Source organism: Priapulus caudatus, unplaced genomic scaffold (genome assembly GCF_000485595.1).
Source record: "Priapulus caudatus unplaced genomic scaffold, Priapulus_caudatus-5.0.1 Scaffold1406, whole genome shotgun sequence".
In the NCBI taxonomy this organism is placed as follows: Eukaryota; Metazoa; Priapulida; class Priapulimorpha; order Priapulimorphida; family Priapulidae; genus Priapulus; species Priapulus caudatus.
In genome coordinates, this window is record NW_014578467.1 from 1 (window position 1) to 21818 (window position 21818).

Consider the following 21818-nt stretch of genomic DNA (forward strand, 5'->3'; position numbering starts at 1 on the left):
GCGCGCACCTTTCGGGGAGCGAAACATCTGACACCAAAAAGTTCGGCGAGCGAACTGCGCGCAGGGCTCGGCAGAGCAGAGGCCGACGCCGTTACAGTAGTAGGTGAACTAGTATAGGTAAACTTACCTGAAACTCTCTATTTCTGTTGCTTTATGATATTGGGGATAGGCTTTCTGTAAGATGTCTCCCATCTGTAGGTGGAAAACAATTATTATCTTGAAAACTATATAGATACTGACATTATCGATATATATATATATATATATATATATATATATATATATATANGTCTCGGACAACCGGACAACGCTTATTTCGAGCACTGTATAAATATTATATATCTTCATATATATATAATATATATATTCTATATATATTATTATCATGGTGACACAGCACACTCGCAGCGGCGAGTGCGAGAGCATTCGGCGTTAGTTTTTTCATAGGTTTTTATGAAGGAAAGTTGATATACATTGACGCAACACTGGAACTGTAATTGAGGGGTACGGTAGTAGGGCCTATTTGTGAATGTGCGTTCATATTATTTTCAGTTTTTAGTGACTCTGTCCCAAGTGCCTGTGCATGCTGGCTGCTGCGCTGAACACTGACACATAAATATATAGCAGGTAGGAAAGCGTGCTGCCAAAATTCGCTCGACGCTCGCTTGATTTCATACAAATACAACACAAATATTCAACCCTTCTACTCCATCTTTGTTTCTATTTGAAGAACATTGTTCACTTGTTATAAAAACACTGTTTGTGGCAGCTGTGTCACGCGAAATCACACAAAGCTTGACGAAATTCTCACGTTTGCTCCCGTTGCGCAGTTTATGTAAATATTTGTCGGAATCAGGAAATGCCCACTGGCGCTCTTCGTGACCTCATTGTTGCGCTGTAACGCTGCAACGATTTTGCAACGCTCTACTGGCGGCTTTGACGAGGCTCGTACGGGAGTTGGAAAGCAGCGTGGTAGTTTCCCAAAATGCAGTGCCCTGCCTATAGCTCTGTACTTGCAGCCATTTACATAAACTGCGCATCGAGAGCGAACACGAGAATTTCGTCAGGCTTTGTGTGATTTCGCGTGAGACAGCTTGGTTACGAACACAGACAGTATGTTTTTATAACAAGTGAACACTGTTCTTCAAATAGAAACAAAGATGGAGTAGAATGGTTGAATATTTGCGTTGTATTCGTGTGAAATCAAGCGAGTGTCAAGCGAATTTTGGAAGCACGCTTTCCTACCTGCTATATATTTATGTGTCAGTGTGCAGCAGCTAGCGTGCGGCGGCCAGCGTGTGACAGTGTGTTGCAGATGAGCATTTGGATGGCATTTACAGGAAATTGTCGGCAATAATAGGTGAAATAGAGTAGAGATATATTAACACTTCTTCACGTAATGTTTACTCCTTTGTCGGAGAGATACGAAAACACGTTTGTTCGCTGCGGTGGCACTAGCTATCTCACTGATGCTGTTTAATACTATTACTGTATTAGACAGTACTCCTCCCCTAAATTGTTTAAATCTGACGATAAAAACTCTTCTACTGTTAGTCTACCATAGACAAGTGTTGATTTATTTTACGTTACAAACGTGTATGACAGCTCGTTTACTGTTTCTGACCATGTGGCCCAAGCCTAGTTTGGCCAAATTTACGAAAGTGACGATATGGGGGTTTAAACGCTACTCTAAGCCCTAGCCCCTAGTTTAGCACCCCGATTAGTTTAGCACATATGCGAAAGCACATTTGTGGGATCCCAAACTATCATTGATCTGCACTTGACTCAGAACGTTTCAATAATAAAATGATGGTAAATAAACCCGAAATGTATTTACTACCGAAGTCTTAATGTTTCTCTATTCTCTTTAGCTGGCCCTTTATCCAGTTATCAGGCGCTGGAAGAATATTGTCAAAATTATACAAATCTATAGGGCATAATTTATTGGTCAGTATGCAGGTGTGTTTGAAAACAATGGTGACGGTGAACCGTTAGAATGGTGATTTATATCACAACACTAGTATGTGCGTAGGGAATTTTCGGTAATCCTCATATAGACCATATTTACTAGGTTCCTAAGGTGAGACTGCCTGTTCACCCATTACCTTGGGACCCTGGCACCCATTGTCAAAAACATTACAAATAGTTATGATATTGAAAATACCACAACCTTTGAAATGAAGTGTTATGCAAAAGTTTGAACCTTTTGGACTTGTGCAGGGGTTGCAATTAAGGTCAGTAAGCAACAGTTTTGCTGCCTACAATAGTTAATTTACTGCTTGTTCCCAATGGGGTTATTAGTAGTGGTAGTTTTAGATGGTTCTGGAATTAAGAAAATTATTGGTTCATCTATTGCATATTATATATATAGAATATTAAAAGAATGCCACTGCTGCAGGAACAAGTAATTTCACAAAAAATATTACCTTAACAATGTCATCAGAACTTGATCTTCAGGTATCTTCAGAACGTATGTATTATTCTTGTTTATGTAAATTAATATAATTTACAAATATTAAAATACCCTGTATGTTATGAGATGCTGTTCTGTTGCACATGGTATCAAGTCGGATAACGTTATACAGGTTATGCATGTGAACTGATGTTTTTCATCTTTCCTTTTTGTCAGCGTTCAAAAATCCAGATCTGGCTCTATGAAAACGTTAATCTTCGGTTAGAGGGCTGCATTGTCGTAAGTATTCTAGAGTATTTAAAGTAATTATTGCAAGTTTTCCAGTGTTTTCCCCACTTTCATGATACCTACCGTTATTGCTTGAGTAACAGCAATTGTCTAGAGTAACGATAAAATGCCTTAGAACCTTCGTATTCACCAAATCATGCACAATTACAATTTTGCGTTCTGTTTTGTTTACCGTTGCCATCTCTCGGACTTTCTCGCAGTAGCCGCGAGACATCTATCAGTATCAGGGTGCAGTAATGCATGATACCGTCGCACCGTAGAAATCCGGTCAGAGTGTAAAGACAGAGGTTCATACTAGCGTAACAGCATTGTAGTACTAATACCGCGTAAAGTCTGTTATTAGAGAAGCTTGTGGATTACCAGTCAGATAGTAACAAAGTAATGACAATGACAGAAAGTGCTCTGAATTATTGACATAAACAATAAATAATATTTACCACACAGAATTGCACGCCCATTTGTTTTAGTTATGCACTTTGTTTGAAGGCGCCATTTGTATTTTGGATAGGCGGCATACGATAATATTCGGAGCTGGTATGATGTGGTAAAATCCATTTTTCTATGCTATAACTGCATAAAATCTTAGTGTTTTTAATTTGGGTCTAATCAGTGATGTTTCTGCTGTCAGGTGAGTCTAAATTCAGCTATAATTAGTTTTTCGGCCAACTTCGTCATGACGTCATGACTGGCAGCAGGCATCTCATGATACATTCGATTTTGGAGCCGAACGCTATGCGCATTGGGAATCTGTACGTCACAGGTCAACAGAAATTGTGCTCGAAATATCTCTGCTCGTCACTTTGAAATTTTGTAACAGGTTATAATAGTTTAATACAGAGTATTGTGATACAAAGTCCCAGGATAGCGGAGAAAGGTTCGTGTTTAGAATAAACCCAGTTTGGAAGTTGTAGTCTCGAAAAACGCACCATAAAACCGCCCTGAGTGAATCACTCGTGGGGTGGGGGGGGCTCCTCCAAAGAAAAGAATAGGCTTGCGTTGTAACTCTTGTTGGGTTACATTATTGTATCTCACAATCCACTATTGGATTTACAATTACATGTTAATGCAAACCAGTACCATTACTATAAATTTGTACTAATATTTCCTATGAGAGTCTGAAATGCATAGAAGTTGCAGAAAAGGTGTAGATTTTAATACCTTCTCATATGTTTGCGTACTGATCTGTTTTGATATCTGTTGCAAGGGTTTTGATGAGTACATGAATCTTGTGCTGGATGAGGCTGAAGAATACCACGTCAAAACAAAAACCAGAAAGCATCTCGGTAGGTTTTGTGAGTGTGTGCCTGCGTGTGGTGTCAGACTGGTTTTGTAGGTTACTCTGTATCACAGATTGTTATAGTTACACCATATATATATGCATATGCTTTCACCATTGAATCTTGCGCCACGCGCATATGCTTTCATAGTTGCACAGACTATTCTTTCTTTCCTGTAGGTATTCATGTTTAAATTGTATTACATGTCATATAGTTCAACTGTCTTCTTTGATTTGGTTATGTAATGTTGCATTGTATCACAGATGCTCCTAGTTGGTTAGTGGCATAGGTGTTTAAAGTTTCCCTTTCGCACATGTTTGTAGTCACCCATTGTGTGGCTTTATACTCGTGTAGGAAATTGTGTGGTCTCCCATGTGGTCTCCTCACCCGAATTTGATGAGTACTATGTCACTTCCGATGTTTGTTTTCAGGACGTATTCTGCTAAAGGGAGACAACATCACACTCATTCAAGAAGTAGAACCAGGAGCCAGTGCTGGAACCTAGGTAGCACTAATCTCTGAGAGATGTCTATTACATGCAATTCTCAAATCACGTGTAAATTTTGTGGGGTCACAAACATGCTTAAAGTCCAAGAATCTGAAATCCGGGTAATTGATTATTAGACAAATCCTTCATCCCTTTATCATGGAGAACCGTATATGGTGGATGATAATCAGCAATTTTTATCAGGTACTCCATTATTTGGTCGAGTAGCATGGAAGTAAAACACTTGAGTACAATGTTAGACTATTTGAACAATTTTTATTGTTGTGGGCATTACCAAATTTTACTGGTAGAGTCAGTCTTGTGATACACATATGGCGTTATCTGTAGAAAAACGTTTACGATGGCTTCATTTCTACAATTTGTACGATTGGCTACAGTTTTCCCATATTGTTAGATATAATGTGAGTGAGGTTAAATTGTTTCAGTAGGACATTTAGTCTCGGATTTAACACTATCATTCCATTAATGTTCCTGAAAACCTAACAAACGATATCACTTCATCGTTCCTTGCTCGAAAACATCATGTTTTGTAATAAAACTTGTAAAATTGATTTTGTCTGCTATTTTTATGAAGGTTATTTAACTTCTTTATACAAATTAGTAATGAAGGTAACATGACGTAATATTCAAAAATTTATATTTTATTATGTGAAAGAGACACAACTCGTGCACCACTACGAAATTGCATCGGTTTTTGATTACATTGGTTCTACTAGACATGTAGACATTCGCCAAACAATACACTAGCAACACTGATGAAATTTATTGAAATGTCAATTGTAAGAATGAAATGTGTTGGCAAGAGCTGAGTGTAATCCAGAGGGCATTATGATGTGCTGTAAGGCAGGGTGATATGTGGTAGGTGATGTTTGATCTGTTAACAAGAATTCACCCTCATTGTAATTGTTCCAGTATCTATTATTTAAAAAATGCATCGGTGTGTTTATGTGCCGTGCATTCCCACCGTTTATAAATTTAGAATGTAATTCAGCATTCACTAGCACACACACAAATACTATATGCGCACATGAATATAGTAAGTACGTCCCGAGCGCGAAAACCTTTCATATAAAAACTACCAGTTACATGGTGATAAACCAACGTACCATTTCTACGATACATGAAAACATCGATGAGCGAGCACCATTGTTATGTGTGCCTGTGCACGAACAGCGAATACTGCTGATTGTGCAATAAATTACATCAAAAAGCTCATCTCTTATGTTAATTTCTTACACGCTGTATACAAGAATGAATGAGGTATCATTTACACGTGTGTTCCGTGCGTTCGTGTTCACGTGTCCGTCCAGTATGACACATCCATCCTCTGCATTCACAGGACCCTTCTCTTTAAGAATTCCTGGACCTGCCCAGGTTCACCATGTAATCCCTATCAATTCTAGGCGTTTCTTGTCTTCGTTTCTGTTTTATATTTTCCACTTCATTTTGTGCGTCACTCTTTTGAAGATCGAGGTTCACTATTGCCACTCATGGAAATCATACTGCGAAAGGCATCCGCCTGTATTAACTTGTAAATATGAACTCTATATTACTCTAGGAATTTCTATTTTTATTAGACAACCATTTTATTTCACCTTTGAACCAATATCACTACGTGGAAAGCAGTTTTCCATAAACATTGTTAACGAGTGTAACCTCGTTTCGTGTCACTGTAACATTCTCACTTGGCAACAACAATAGACGTATTCACCGGTACGCAGTGCCGACTTTAAAACCAATTAAGACCGTGGTGGGCTCAACAACCCTTTATTACACTGCCCATACTACAGGTGCAAAGGTCATCTGATCAAGCAGATGTACGTAGGCCTGCTTTTTGTAAGCGTATTCACTTGGAAATACATCGACAAAAGCCGTGAATAAACGGCAAATGTCTTAGTGAATTAAGTGTTTTATTAACTCCAACACATTTATTTCCAAAAGTTCAGTGATCAGTGAGTGACATTGCGAAATTTCACCTTTTCATCATCAGTTATGCAACAGATGACTACCTGTACAAGCATCTGTATCCCACATCCATGCACACACGCGCACATACTCACTCACTCATAACATTTTTACACTGTCATAACAAGTAAAAGCAACAGTTTAATAATATACATGATGGTCTCATTAAATATCCTCATAATGGTAACCAGGTTGATAGATTAGTATGTTTGATAACTGATATGAATATAACAATTAATAATTACCTACCAAATGGAAAAGTGATGCAAAATAAAGTAAGAGGTTGGAAGCTTTCACCCCCATGGGGTCAGTTCGCCAGCAAAACTACTACAGCAGATGTTCAATTCTCAGAAAGAAATGTTAAAATATTCGGGCAATTGAACATGGCTCACTAACCATACCTGCTGTCGTATGCAGTTGTCATTCTTGGACTGCACTTAATTGGATAGTCCTGCCCTTTATAGGAAATATATTATTTCCTTGGTCGGTGTACTATGTCCAAATGTTACACACTGTTATACCAACTGCATGCTGAAAACGTAATATAGCAGTTCAGCGTCCCCGACTGGTTTCCTCTTTCACCTTGCATCTCTTTATTGTCAGAAAACAAAATCAAGCTCGTGTTTTGTATTTATAATTATCCACTGAAGTTGCTGAAGTCCATTTTCAACTTTATCGACGGTGCACTCTGCTGCTGCGAGATAAATTTGTCCTGTGCCTGCTTGGTGGCGCTAGCCGCTGACCGCTGCTGGCTGAACTTCACTGCATCTTCTAGTGCAGTGCGCACGGGTGGCGCGCCGGCCATCACTGCACGAAACTGTTCCGGGAACTTCGGCCCGATCTCCATTAGCTTCTGGAGAGACCGTTCGTGTAAAAGTTTCTGAGCACGACTGCTAGATGGCAGCTTCGAACTGTCAAGCAGGTACGATACCAATAGGGGCACGAGGATCTTCAGGAGAGTAATCCCTATAAAAAACAAAAAAAAAAAACACCTGAATTGGTGACACTGTGTTCATATCTCCGATCCGGTACTAGAGCCAAGCAAACTAAGTGAATCCATGATAGTATATTTTATTAACAACAGATAACACAAACTATTGACAGACAGATGAACACGAATGCAACAGATGAATTATGGCACGACGTCTCGCCAGTAAATCGATTTGTCAGCGGCCGACAGCGAATGCTGAGAAGTAATAACAGCTGCAGGTTCACACTTACTGTGTTCCTCCTCGGCCAGGTGTACCAACGTCTCGACTACCTTCGTCTCCTCTACAATCACAGCCACGTCAGGTTCGCTAAGCCCGTTCTTGCTCAGCGAGGCAGCGTAGAGATGCTTCAGCACTAGCGACGCCAACCCGTGGATGTAGGGCGTCGCGACAGCACGCGACGGATGCTGGAAGATCGACGCGACCGTCTGAAGACACTTTATTCTCACCTGCAAAGAGCAATCAGAAAGAGAAGTTAGTGCAATGCAGTGCTGCTTGGTGGAACAATCTTATGTTTATGCTGGTGTCAGTATAAATGCTAATTGTGACGAGACTGAACTCTCATTATGAATTGGCGATTCCAGTAATTGCTGTAGATTGTATGGCCATACAAACACATACGAGCTAACAACAGAGCTTCAACAGAGGAAACAACTGTATATGTCAACTGACGTGCCGTCATAGCTAAGAATAATGCCATAACCATTTTACCACGTGGTATTTAGCCTCCAGAGCCTCTCGGAACACGTTCACGCACTTGTCGTGCAAAATCGGAACGCAAACGACCTCTGGTGGGCTGGAGACAATAAAGACAGCGAGTGCCAGCATGGTCACTGTCTCATCCATTCCCGGCCAATTGGTCGTGGGATCTATGGCAAATCAGAAACCGTATAAATATTATCACACGGGGTGATCACAAGTATTTCATACACAGCGCAAACGGTTGCACCAGACAATTTCCAGACAATCTTTAGGAATATCGGGCAAGGTAAGAAGATTTTTAGAAATCAGTCACAGATTTTTGGTATGCTTAGCAGACATTCGTGTTTTGCACCAGTGGTGAAAACTCCACCACTCGAATCGAAGTGACCTCAACATAGACTTCAATGTCGTTTTTCTAGGCTAAAGTGACTCTAGAATGGAAGTAAAAAAGAGCAATCCCAAAACGGACGAGTTATCTTGTCACCACCAATTATTTAACATCATTGTTATCAACATCATGCCTAATAAAATCATGTGCGATAACACTATGTTTAATAACATCACATTAAATAGCAGACGGTCATTATGCGATAAGTTCCTCCAGCTCGCTGTCATCTTGTTACCACGTGCGATCGCTAACCTGGCTCAGCAAAGTCGAGGATGGTCGTCAGGCTGCTCCTGAGAAGAGCGACCCAGGTGTCGCCACAGCTGCGATCACGCGCCATCGGATGCGCGGTGAGGTGCTTCAGACTGTGCAGCGCCGACGTGCAGGCGGTAGAGGGCGCCACTGTCTCCTCGATCTGCCGTGGCGACGTGTACTTGAGCACACCGGTCGTTAATATCAGCACTGTCGGAAGAACGTTGAGGCTGCCTGCGGAGATCACATGCAGAAATCTCGATTAATGCTCATGGAGACAGATGTAGTTCTTGCAGACGTGTCGCGTACGACACAGCCGAAAGGTTCGGCACACAAAACAGGGAAGAGGGGCTGACCCACAATCAGACCTTTGCGCTAGCCCTCATATAAATAACAGTAATCATTTCGATATGTAAATTTGCCACCGTGATATAGTGGAGATGGCAAGAATAGCAGAGGAAATATCATACATCAACAAGCTCTACCAGGTATACCCCCAGGTAATGCCGGAGAGTGATTTTGAACAAGTTTATTCAATCATTTTACTCTTACACACGCTATAATGTTCCGTTGACAATTTTACACAATACTGACAATAGCGCTCAATAATTATTTCCCTTAACAGATGGTACACCGATGCCATAGTGTACTGCAATTGTGAAAACATAAATTTACACTGGAGAGTACAAGAACACTAACAATTTAGTTCTTGACATCTTTATTTTGCACCTAGTAGGGTCGAACTCGGGGATTTAAGCCCTCTAAGTGGACGTCCCGCTGCTCCGGGGTCACGGATAGAGGGCGCCGGGATCACGGCTAGAGGGCGTCGGGATCACGGCTAGAGGGCACTGGGGTCACACATAGAGGGCGCCAGCGTCGCACTTACCTTGCGGGGTGCACAATGCTGGCAGCTCCGACATGATGTGGACGGCGCTCCCGACGAGCTGCTGCGCCTCGGGGGTGAGCGGTGGCGCCACCTCTCTGCGCGGCTGCTGCTGCTGCTGCGGCGGCGCGGCGGTGGGCAAGGCCGGGTTCAGCTGCGGCATGTGCCGCACGAGCAGACACATGCACACCTCGAGGAACGCAAACACGAGCGATTTGCCGATGACGATCTCCCCGCTCTCGCCGCCCTCTCCCACCAGGGGGCTCTCCAAGTCCTGATTGGCTGGTAGGTCTGCTTCTGTTGCATAACAACAGCAGGCATATGCTTAGATATGCAATCATGGTTACTCCATAAAGATGATTGATGAGTTCATTACCTCTGCTGGTTATTCACCAGCAAGATTTAAAATCGATTGACAGGCGGGTTATGTTCAGTGTGTTATAGCACTATATAAATAAATAAAACCACGTATTATTAAATTAATATAGAACAACAACATGAACGTTACAAATATAAAGGATCCAATTAGCCAAATGCGAATAATGTTGGGAAATGAATCATCATTACCCTTTGCTTTCACGCGTTTCGCCAACTCCAGGTGTTCCTGGGCCGTCTTCAGTACCTGCCGGGCAACGTCAATCACCAATGTCTGTGTGCTGGCCAACTCTCTCGTCAGTAACAGCCTACAGAGAGAAAAGTACGTGTTAACAACGTAACACGAGAGTAGGACCAGATTACCACTGTGGTACTTCTATCAATTAGTCTTTTGCTTGCACCCCTTTATAAACATTTTGGTCTCTTTGAAATAACTCTCTGGGCAACTTTCGGTTATGTGATATGTTTGATTCTATCATTGTGTCGCATTTTAATTGTAACAATTTTTGACCAAGGATCACGTTATTTTAAATTTAGTACATATTCTAAAGACGGTTTTTAGTTGTAGTGATATAATTTTACGAACCAACATTTTAAGTGATATCTATGTCTTACCATGGGACATATATTATTGTAAATATCATTAATTTCAGTTTTATACTGCCTGATGATATCTTGTTTGCAAAATTTATTTTAATTGTAACGTTGTTAACACTAGTTATATCTATCTATCTATCAATCTGGCACATAATTCGAGTTTACGACAAACCAATAAAATCAGAGCAAACTGCCTCTGATTGTGACGTCACGATGCCTTTCTCATAACTGCAGGCCAATATAAACCTACGGTCTATCATGCTCAAACGAAAGCTGCTCTCCCCACAACACAGCCTATGAGGAAGGAGCGTGACTGTGATTCTCACCTGTGTAGAACGTTCAGCAGCTCTACGCCTAGCGACTGGTCCTGCCCGATGACGCTGCGTGACCACGGCTTGTCCAGCAGCTGGTGGAGTGCATTGAGACACGCCATCACGCACTCGACTGGGTGAACAGTGCGAGGGCTACACAGAGCCTCCACGCAAATACCTGACAGGTAGAAACACGGAAAAAACCACCTGAAGCTCTGACAACAATGCCGTAGGAAGACGCTCTTGCTAGAGAACTAGTAAAAATTGGTGACACTGCTAATATGTGCATGCTTAGAGGCAGAATACTCATTGAGAATCATCCAATGTCATGATGCCCAACTATAACTGGATGTCCTCCAGAGGTAACTAATGGCAATGCCACAGCATGCTGCCTAGTATAATACGTGTACAACATGTGGGTGACGTAGACTCTGCACTAAAGCCACAGCATTGATTTCTGCAATTTATGTCACTACAAGGTACCTATTGATTTCTAACTCTGCACAACTTTTTAACAGATGTTTTGATGAGTGATGTCACACCTTGGATCAGATGGAACCGGTCCGTGTTAATCTCGTCCGGAACTTTTGTCGCAGAAGCATTCGCTGCTCCCAGCCCCAAGTTCGTGCTGCCCTCTACATCGACCTTCTCCCGCTCGGCGGCCACATTCTCAAAGCCACCATTGTTCAGCCAGAGGGCAGCAGCGTGGACGATCGGGTACCACGCGTCGCGGTACAGCGGCCGCGTCGACTCGATCGTCTCTGCTTTGTAGAAGGCGCCCCCTTCGGGTGGGAGTTGACTTGCGAATTCAGGCGGCAGAGATAGGAGGGCGTAGTCCTTGAGGGCAGCGAGCCAGTGCTTGCTGAGGGACACAAGCTCTGGGGTGACGAGACTCAGGAGGCTCTCACCTCCTGCAACCCCCTGGAAGTCCGCAAAGTCCTCGTCTTCCTCATCATCCACCGGCGTGCTCACTTTACTCTTATCGGCCTTGTCCGTTTCCATGGCGACGATGTAGACCTGGATAGCGAAGCGTGTGGCTCGCGATGAATTTCAGTCAAAGCCTTTTACGTGACAGGACATGATACGATACTATCTACAGTTCTCCTAGTTATACGTGCGTTAGGCACATGTATGAAAAATTGGACGAAATATTTTGGAAACACGGCAGATAAAAAAAACCATGGAAGATGGAAAAATAATCGCCAACAGGAATGCACTGAACGTAAACAGTTGTATATGCACGGCGTTGTTTCTGCTAACAACGGCTGACTTTGCAGATTCAGATTCCAAAAAAATGTCAGCACTGACTGTGCGTGCGCACGCACGCACCTCTGCCCAAGCCTTCAGCACAGCTAGTTTCTCCATCGTGGCAGCAGTCTCACTGTACAGCTGAGAAGACGAGCCCTTGCCAGACTTCAGCTTCGCGAGTGACGAGACGAGGAGCTGGTGAACTCGACGAAGGTCGTTGAGGTCGCACGCGACACCACTGCCGATCCATGTGCTACACACCTGCAGCGGGAGCGAAGAATGTAGGCAGACGTCGTAACACCAGTACTAACGCAGATTTCTTTCCGACACCTCGAAACCCAAAGCACGTGCAGACTGATATAATACGGAATAATATGTTCCCAGCCCATCTTTAAATACAGTAAATTTTAAAAAACAGTACATATGTATGTAGACATCAAAGAAATGATATGGCTACCCTACTGATTAGTAAAAATTACCATTGACTATTAACAAAAAAATCTTTTTTACAGGAATATATTTTGTGTATTGATAGCAATTCTTTTTTGATACTTCATTACAGCCTTGCATCTTAAAAGTGAGACAATGCCACGAACAATGAAACCAGACCTGCACACATTAAAACACGACTGTCTATAAGCAAAACATAGACAATGCCACCTCACGCGACCTTGTGTGAGGCACTACGCCATCAAGACAGTATTCAGTACCACACAATGATAAAATATACACCTGACACGCGGCCGCCGTCACGTTGGGTCCGGTGTCTGGAGAGAAGGCAGGGCGCAGCGCGGCACCGACCTGTGCCTGGAACTGCTCCAGAATGAAGTGACCCGGGAACTCGGGTTCCGGAACACGGGAGAACGTCGTGATGACGTTCTGTGAAAACAAGAAAGGCAATGTTCACCACCGATTGCGGTCACCGTGGCGATAAACACCAATGAGGATCACAATCACCTACAATACAACGTCTAATTACAAGTTCTCGAACCACTACTGTTTCCAGGAACAGAATAAATAAAGACAACATAGCGCCATGCAAACATTTAAAACACCAACAAGTAAAATATAACTATAATGTACCTATACCCCAATTACATGAACAGTAAGTGTTTCATATGAGTGTGTATCACAAGTATGCAACAGGCATGGTATATATAATATATAAACGGAAATAAATCTTTAAACAGCCAATTATATGAGAAGCACTGTAACCGAGTGTGGTGTCACTTACAGTTACAATTCCTATACAGAACTTCAGTATATTGAAATTATTAGCAATGAGCATTGGTGAGATGATTTATGCTATGTAGCAGACCTACCTGTAGGGCCTTGAGACCAGCCATCCTGAGCTGGTCACTGTCTGAGGTCGCAGAGATGAAGGTCATTCGCACCAGCTCTGGCAGATGCAGCACGAGGAAGTCAGCTGTAATCAAAAAAGGTGTATATAAAGCTGTTTATCCAAAGTGCTGGCACAAACTGGTGATGGGTAGGAGCAGGTTGGTAGTATAGGAACAATGAATGTACTGTCCATATAGGGCATGTATGATTTCCTGCCTAAAGCAGATGGTTTGTCATGTGTTAGCGAGAGTGCACCGTAAATCATGTTAGCTACATTTACAGTATTATCTACATGAATACAAGATGTCAAGCATTCGAAGACACAGCTGTAGCATCACAGGCATATAAGTGATTACTAGCCCATATAAGGCATTATTATACGAGAAAAATATTCAATATGTGATCATGTAGCTAGCTTTACTATTAAAGGTGTGAACATGAGATATCAAACATGTGAACATACACCTGTAGAATTACTGCTGTCATCCTGAGATTTCAAATAAGTGAACGTACACTTATATCATTACAGTTGTTGGCACGAAACAGCAAGTACGTGAATGTATATTTACACTGTTACTGATGTGAGCACAAGACATCACAACACACAAAAAGTGCACATACATTTAACATTGTGCTGCTTGTGCTTGCGAGCCAACGCAAGGTCGAAGTGTGCAGCTGAGTCATCCTTGCACACGGCGACGATCTTCTGCATGCAGTCGACGGCAAACACACGAGTCGGCCATCTTGCCGCCACCAAGGGGTGTGACTCTGGCTCTTCGCCAGCCTTGAAGGTGGCTTCAGCACCTGCATCATCGTCTGCTTCCTCCCTAGCAGCAGCAGCTTCCTCCTCGGGACTCAACATGAACTCTGAGTGAGAGATAATGAATCAGTGCAGTCAGGTTGGCCAGAAATTCGAATCGATAACTTTACTGTTAGATTCGTGTGCTGAGCTAGCTGGAATGTGTGTTATCACTGAGCATGGAGTCTGGATCATTTCTCTGTACTTTAATGCACGTTTACTGTTGAACATGGCACTGTGACAGAGTCCGTATAGTAATGCTGATATTCAAAGATGTATTTGCTCATAAAGTATTCAAACATGTACAGTACATAATGTATTCAAATATGTACAGCACATAATGTATTCAGCTATGTACAGCAAATAATATGTTTATACATATATACAGCATGGAATGTATTTAAACATGTACAGGACTTATATCACAACATGTAAAGTTTTACTTTAAAGTAAATAATTTGTTCAAGGCAGAACAGCAGATGACGTATTCCAACATGGTGGCACATAAGTGCACGTGCAACAATAGTGGCATGTATTCTCACCAGAGGACGCTGACAGCACCTGCTTGCACAGAGCGAGCCAGCGCGTGAGGTTCTCCCCAGCCAAGCTCTGCAGCATGCTGATCAGTGTGTCGTGGATGTCCGACACCAGGCTGCGATCGTTCTCCGTGTCCAGCATTGCAAACAGCATCCCCTCGAGTCCGGTCTCTGCACGAAGACAAGCAGGACGATAGCAGCACTCCCAGTGGCGAGCTTACATCACAGATCAACCCCCCCCCCCCAAGCTCCCCACAACCACCCACACCCACACACACCGAGTAACAGCAGCCCAAATAACATTGTGATCTACAGAAATTACACAAATTTATCTTCAGCATATTGCTATCCTGCCCAAAAATGGAAAACCACACAAACTTGTTGCCATACAAATTATCCAATTTCAGGTGCGACATTCTATAGCTGCCCAACTGCTACGTCCCACATCTCTACTAATCCACTAATCTCTACTAATATACCCATCTCTACTAATTCACTAATGTCTATGAACCAACTAATCAATCTACTAATCTTCTACTAATCCACCAATGTTGTTTTCACAATAAAAAATACAAATCAAAATCGATTACATGATTACTTGAGGGATTCGGCAAGGGTATGGATTGTCCATCAATGGGCGACTGAAACCACTGAACATTGCCCGTATGATCTGCTGCTTACCGGTGATATCGATCTTCCAGTCCTTGCTGTCGACTAACGTCATTGCATACTCGCACACCTCTGGGGCCTCTCTGTGTGAGAGCTGTCTCAGACAGGCGACGGCAGCACGCCTCAGCAGTAGGTGGGGGCTGGAGAGTGTTACCTGAATCGCAAACACTACCTGTACAGCCCACACACACAAAAAACCCCACACCACCATGATCGAGTTCTACACCTGCATCGGTCACGTTACCAGCAACGAGAGAGAGAGGAGAGTGAACAGACTGTCTGACAGTAAGTACACGGAGTTTTCTACATCACTTTTATGTGGCTATTTGCACTTACTCATACTCCCTGTAATATAGCATAGAGGTACTCACGTAACACTTAACCCGGGGGGCATGGTGGACACATCAAGCAATACATTGCTCATTATGAAGGTGACAGTAAGGGTTCGGTCAACTGAGGTAACCACAACCTGAACTCGAACCCTAATCTTACGCCCGACCTCACGGTGGGCTCTGTATTGGACTCGCTGGGCCACCGTACTGTGTGACCTACTACTTACGCAGAGCTTTGGTACGAGGGTTGACAGGTTGACGTGTCGGGGAGCGAACATGTGCAGCTGCTGCAGGCACGCAATGGCTTCTGCCTGCACCAGAGAGTCCGAGTGATCTTGCATCACAGCGCATGCCACCAGGAAAGAAGATCGAGCCGTGATGATAGGAGATGTATTCGCTGCAGCAAGAGAGAGACAGAGCAGCATGAGCTAGCAGCATCTACTATGCAGTATCTACTATGTGGATCTCTACAGGCTGTAATTAGTTCAGACCATCACCCTATACTGTGTCAGTCGATCATGCACGGCAGATATGCACCTCGACTTCAATGGAATTTTGAATGGAAATGGCAATTTTTTGATCTGCATGAGTACACACATACCAATTTTTACTTTACATGGCAAAAAAGTTTACTTTTTGATGCTTTTGAAGTATTTAAGTTTACTTTTAGATTGCATATACACACTTCACTACATCACCATTGCAGGTTCGATAGTGACCCCAGCGATCATACACATGTCACCATTGCAGGTTCGATAGTGACCCCAGCAATCACACATACATCAGCATTGCAGGTTCGATAGTGACCCCAGCAATCATACACACGTCAGCATTGCAGGTTCGATAGTGACCCCAGCAATCATACACACGTCATCATTGCAGGTGACCCCAGTGCGGTGTCATTACTGCGATCGTGCACGCGGCGCTCGTCGTCCCCGCCTGCCCGCAGCACTCACCCTGCAGCTCAGGTCCGACGGTGGTGATGAGCGCCGACAGACACTTGCCGAGGCACTGGTGCACGTCCGTGTTCGACGGCGGCACGCTCAGCATCAGCCGCAGACACAGCGATAGCGTCGGCTCGACGTAGCCGCGGAACATCGGGCCGCCCGAGTCCGCGATGAGCGCGAGCGCGTGCAGCGCCCACACCTGTGCGATAATGAGGTTCAGCGTGTAGGTGAGGGTGAGGGTGGAAAGAGTAGTGGGTGGATGAGTGAGAAAGTGGGAGAGGGGGAAAGTGAAAGGGAGACGGCGAGAGAGCAAGAGGAAAGGGGCAGAAGTGAGAGAATGAGAAAAAGAGATCAGGAGAGAGAGGGTAAAAGGGATCTAAAGCGAGAGGGAGAGAGGGAGAAGCAGAAGGAAAGAGAGAGCAAGAGGGAGAGGAAAGGAGAGACTGGAGTGAGAGAGTGAGAAAAAGGGGTTTAAAGAGAGAGGGAGAGTGAGAGGAAGAGGGAGAGTGAGTGAGAGTGGGAAAGGGAGACAGGAGTGATAGTAAGAAATATAGAGCAAGAGAGAAAGGAAAACGGGATGGAAAGAGAGATAGGGAGGAAGGGAGGGAGAAGAGGGGAGAAAGATAGAGAGAGAGAGAACCATGCCTAATGCGATGTACTGCCATAATACATCAGGTGTAAACTGTGAGGCAGGAATGAGCCCCAGCAAATTGAATTATATAGCTGGAATTGTTACCAGTACGAGGTGCAAGTGCGACTTGCTTACTACTGTAACAGGTAAGATGGTGTTACCTGTACAGCAGGTGAGGTACTGTCCTGTGCTAATGCCAATAGTATGCTGACACTGGTGTTGAGGTGCTGCCCTGTGCTCAGCCCTCCAACATACTTGTGCAGGCATCCAAGTGCTAATGAGTGGCCAGTCCTCGTAACAACATCGCGTGCCGATTTCAACCTAAATAAACAGAAAACCACATTGAACAAACAGCCTTGCGATCGAGATGTGTTACACGGTGTTACTTGCTGTCAGGTCTGTGCCAAGTTATGTAAATCTAGACTAGGTGTCAAAATGATTTGTTTTTGCTATATAAGCATTTATCTATATAGAAGCATGTATTTGCAGCATATTGCTTATTCATATTCGAGAGGATGTTGAGTTTGGTACAGCTATGCAAATCAATGATTTCAGCCATTTGTGTATTTGTAAATGGAGTTCCATCAGTGACAATAATGCTCGTCTGGTTAAAATATTTATAAATCTTACATTATTGCTCCTCACTGGACAATAAAAATATTTCACACATATATATTTTCATGTAATGCACATTAGCCATGGCCATTCCATTAAAGACAATTAGCAACTACATACACAGCTGCTGGATTAATACGGTTTTTACGCAGAGGTAGAAGGAAGCAGTCTAGAAAAGTTAATGTTTTGATAGCAGGATACCAGACTGCCAACACACCATGATTCTTTCACAGCACTGCGACCGTACAAGTTACTATGACTTCAACATGGTAAAATTGTGGCCGACTTTGACCAGAAGCAACAAAATGAGTCGAGTAACTTTGCTTACTTGTCGAAGCTGAACTGGGCCATGTCAGCAACAAATCTATTGTCCCCAACGACCTGAGCCATTCTGCCCAAAGCCTCGCCGGCCGCGCAACGCAGGATCGGGTTTGAGCTGGCCAACGCACTCTACAGGCAAAAATATACACATACAATTACTAGTGTCTAATAATATAGTAATACTAGTATAAATTCATTAGGAACATTCATAAAAATGTATGTCCTGAGAATTTGATCTGTTATTATTATGCATACTGCTATACACTGCTTAGCCAATAAAAAAACAGGAAATCCTATCTTGAAGTGGATTTACATTATTTAAGATGCAAGCGTGTGTTGTCAACTTTCATACTGCACTTGTGTTACTTCAATGACATTACCTGCTAATACTATACATCACTGCACACTTTCTCATTTGACGAGAGCCATTTTAAATAACACAAATATTATATGTTTTTTTTTGTAATTTACTAAGTGACCAGTGTAACATTATTTCAAGTGCTGTTATCTGCAGTCATCTGAGAAGGCACCACACATCAAGACAAAACCATGCTTCAGACACTGAAGAACTTTGTTTACTGCACAGCTGTGCTATTCAACAAGACGTCGCACGCGTGGGGTACATATGACAGCATCAGCAGCATCAGCAGCAGCAGCAGCAGCGGCAGCAGCGGCGGCGGCATACCATGATGAGCTGTATGGCTGCCTTCTTCACATCGTCCTGCCCGAGCGACCCCTTCGTCTCGACGAGTCCCTTCATGGCGGCGAGAAATGCCGTAAAGATGTTCATCTGTACAGCCTCCTGCCTCGATGACTTAGCTTGTCTGCGAGCACAAACCAGAATAATTTCACGATGGGAACGTGAGATCAGTATTGTAATGTAATAGCACGAAGACATCTATAAAATGTTATGCCCTACAAAGCTATGGTGAGTTTGCGCCAATGCCAAAGAGAGGGGGAACGTTACTGCATTGGGACTTACGTAGTTAACGCGACATAATGTCGCATACACGGCTCCCACTGCGTATACGTAAAACCTGGATCATGTGAAACCTTTTACACTACAGACAAAGCCCAGCGCTCCGTACTTGGCAACGCGAGAAGTAATGCCCACTGAGAAAAAACCACGCGCGACGAGGCAAACAACGACGTGCGAAGACCGAGGAGCGGCCGACGATAGCGAGAACTCACCGTATGCACTCCATGAAGTGTTCGAGCATCTGCACGCGATGCTTGTTGTGAGTGACGCGCGGGAACACGATGCCGAACAGGTGCATCGACTTGTCGATGACGGCCACGCCCAGCGGGAGCGGTCCTGGCATCGACTCCCCCTGCCACACACACACACAGACACACACACGGCTACTTGTGAGATATTGTGGTCATAGGCTTCCTCTTGGAATGTTGGTTTACAAGACTATCACAATGATGACATGAGTGGTAAGTAGCATTTAAGTAGAGTTTGTAAGTAGTAGTATGTAAGATGAAAAATACATGACGTGGAAATCACCAGCATCAAGTGCAGTTGTAAATTACGGAGAACGTGCTTCAGAATACCCACGAGTAAATTGATATGAGAAACTGCCTGACTGGAGTAATTACTTATCTACAGAGGCATTCACATGGACATTCGGTAATCATTACCTCGGGACACTTTAAGTAGACATAGGACATGTCATGTTCAAGAGCTCCTGATCCTGATGCACTGTTTGGCTGAAGCTAAAATATATATGACACCATCAACATTTACACAGACACTGTGTTACAAATGCTTACTTCATATTAAATTAATTTAATTTAAATTTGACAATCAAGACTAAAGCCTATAGCTGTATATTCGAGATAGGCACAGAAGACCTAGGTGCATATCACCAAAGTGTGTGACTGTGGTGCCGGGACAAGTGATAATATAAGGTAAGGCACTGTAAGGTGCATGGACAAGGTTGCCAACTAATCATTGTTGCACAAGCCATCAACAATCTAACTTGTAGCATCGCCTACGTGCCTACGTTCCTATACTCACCTGGTCCTCGATGGCCTTGTGATCGGTTTCCTGCAGCCACGATCCGAGGATGACGCTGTCGTCATGGTGACACATGCTGCGCAGCATCGACGTCGTCGTGTTCGACGGGTTGTCGGTCAGCGTGAATTCAGCGACGAGTTCCCTCAGCAGCGACGAGTAAGAGCCTGCGAGAGAACACACACAGACCGAGGCGTGAACAACGCAGGACCGCAACCACACGGCACATAGCGACCCGACCTTGGGCTGACCTTGTAGCGACCGTCGAGGAACGTGGTAGCGACCATGTAGGACTAAGCCCGTACGAATGCTGGACTGACCTTGCGTTGACCTTGGACTGACGTTGATTCCGAAAGCGATCGTTGACGGTTCGCTTACCTTCGTATGACTCCGGCGGGATGAGGCTCAGCGTCTGGTAGAGCTTCAGTCTCACCATGGCAGCATTAGCCTTCAGCGGGGCTCCATATGACTTCAGCATGCTCGTGAGACTGCAAGACGCACGCAGACCTTAGACATTCGTCCCATGCACTCAAGACAGCCAGCACTGCTGGTTAAATCACACAAGGGATTCGGAATCAAGGAATCAGGTAAAATAGCGACCACAACAATACAAATAAGCCAAATTGAATGCCATTTAATTAGATGTTCACAAAAAAATACTGAAAGATACAAAGTACTGATGTCCCCTATGTTATCAGCAAGGTTTGTTTGATGAACAACAGTAATCATGGTACCTGGCTAAGTGTTACAGCACGCATTTGCCGCAATGTCTCATATCGCTATTTTCTACATTAGGCACGATGATATCTCATCATCATCCCATCTACCCCTGCATCCTGATGCTGACAACAAATTAACGTACTTGGCTAGCATCACGAGAGCCGCATCCGTGGGAGTGCGCAGCCTCCTTGTCACATCGTCAGTCACTAGCTCCGGGCAGTGCAGCAGGAAACTGTACATCGCTGCGTGATAACAACGACACGGGACATATATAACAACCTCTGTATCGGGATGTACATCATGCAGAAACGCATGCATACAGTCACGCATGAAAAATTACACCTATTTCAGCTTTTAGTCGGTGGAAAATTAATGTTTCAATAGTGCATTAAACTCACTTGCATGTGCAATTAATTCTGTTGGAAATCATAAAACATATATTTTATGCAGAGAATATTTATGAATCCACACATCAATAGTATATACAATATATATATATATATATATTTATTTATTTAATCAACTGAAAGCATATATAAATCCTTATAGCATATGCCATTTACAAACCAATAACTTGTGCGTATAATATACGACGTAGTATTTTCCATATATATATGAATGCATAAAGCTCTTGTGTAGCATGACTTACAAGCGAGCGCTCCTGCGCGTGCCTCTAGAGTGACCTGCCAGGTGA

General features: G+C 43.5%; 3 protein-coding genes across 3 annotated transcripts in view; 1 reads left to right on the top strand and 2 right to left on the bottom strand.

Annotated features, from left to right (window-relative positions):
• Positions 1-2437: 2437 nt before the first annotated feature.
• Positions 2438-5035, top strand: LOC106816533 (small nuclear ribonucleoprotein E-like; the record flags this gene model as incomplete). Its single annotated transcript, XM_014821159.1, has 4 exons — positions 2438-2470; positions 2630-2692; positions 3906-3984; positions 4410-5035. Coding segments are annotated over 4 exons (249 nt in total), but the record flags the coding sequence as incomplete, so codon positions are not given.
• Positions 5036-5746: 711 nt separating this feature from the next.
• On the bottom strand, positions 5747-21812 carry LOC106816536 (HEAT repeat-containing protein 5B-like). Its single transcript, XM_014821161.1, has 25 exons — positions 21774-21812; positions 21267-21366; positions 20783-20892; positions 20408-20571; positions 20029-20103; positions 19576-19715; positions 19070-19208; positions 18392-18513; positions 17610-17769; positions 16827-17016; positions 16098-16267; positions 15551-15692; positions 14876-15040; positions 14156-14401; positions 13516-13619; positions 12926-13072; positions 12275-12454; positions 11488-11962; positions 10961-11123; positions 10230-10345; positions 9666-9959; positions 8783-9013; positions 8152-8309; positions 7673-7889; positions 5747-7417 (listed from the first exon to the last, which is right to left on the bottom strand). The coding sequence occupies exons 2-25, from the start codon at positions 21362-21364 to the stop codon at positions 7089-7091; spliced, it is 4335 nt and encodes a 1444-aa protein (XP_014676647.1). The 5' UTR covers positions 21365-21366; positions 21774-21812; the 3' UTR covers positions 5747-7088.
• LOC106816534 (HEAT repeat-containing protein 5B-like) overlaps positions 21644-21818 on the bottom strand; it is a 41537-nt gene continuing 41362 nt past the window's right edge. Inside the window, exon 13 of the mRNA XM_014821160.1 lies at positions 21644-21647. Within this exon, the coding sequence (XP_014676646.1) occupies positions 21644-21647 (4 nt within the window). The remainder of the gene's footprint in view (positions 21648-21818) is intronic.

What these genes read in the sequence shown, in the direction of transcription:
- LOC106816536 (XM_014821161.1), bottom strand. Translation starts at nt 21,364, where the DNA reads ATGTACAGTTTCCTGCTGCACTGCCCGGAGCTAGTGACTGACGATGTG. An exon ending in TGCTGAAGGCTTGGGCAGAG is followed by an intron (nt 11,963 to 12,274) that starts GTGCGTGCGTGC and finishes TTCGCTATCCAG; the next exon opens with GTCTACATCGTCGCCATGGA. An exon ending in CTGCTGAACGTTCTACACAG is followed by an intron (nt 10,346 to 10,960) that starts GTGAGAATCACA and finishes TTCTCTCTGTAG; the next exon opens with GCTGTTACTGACGAGAGAGT.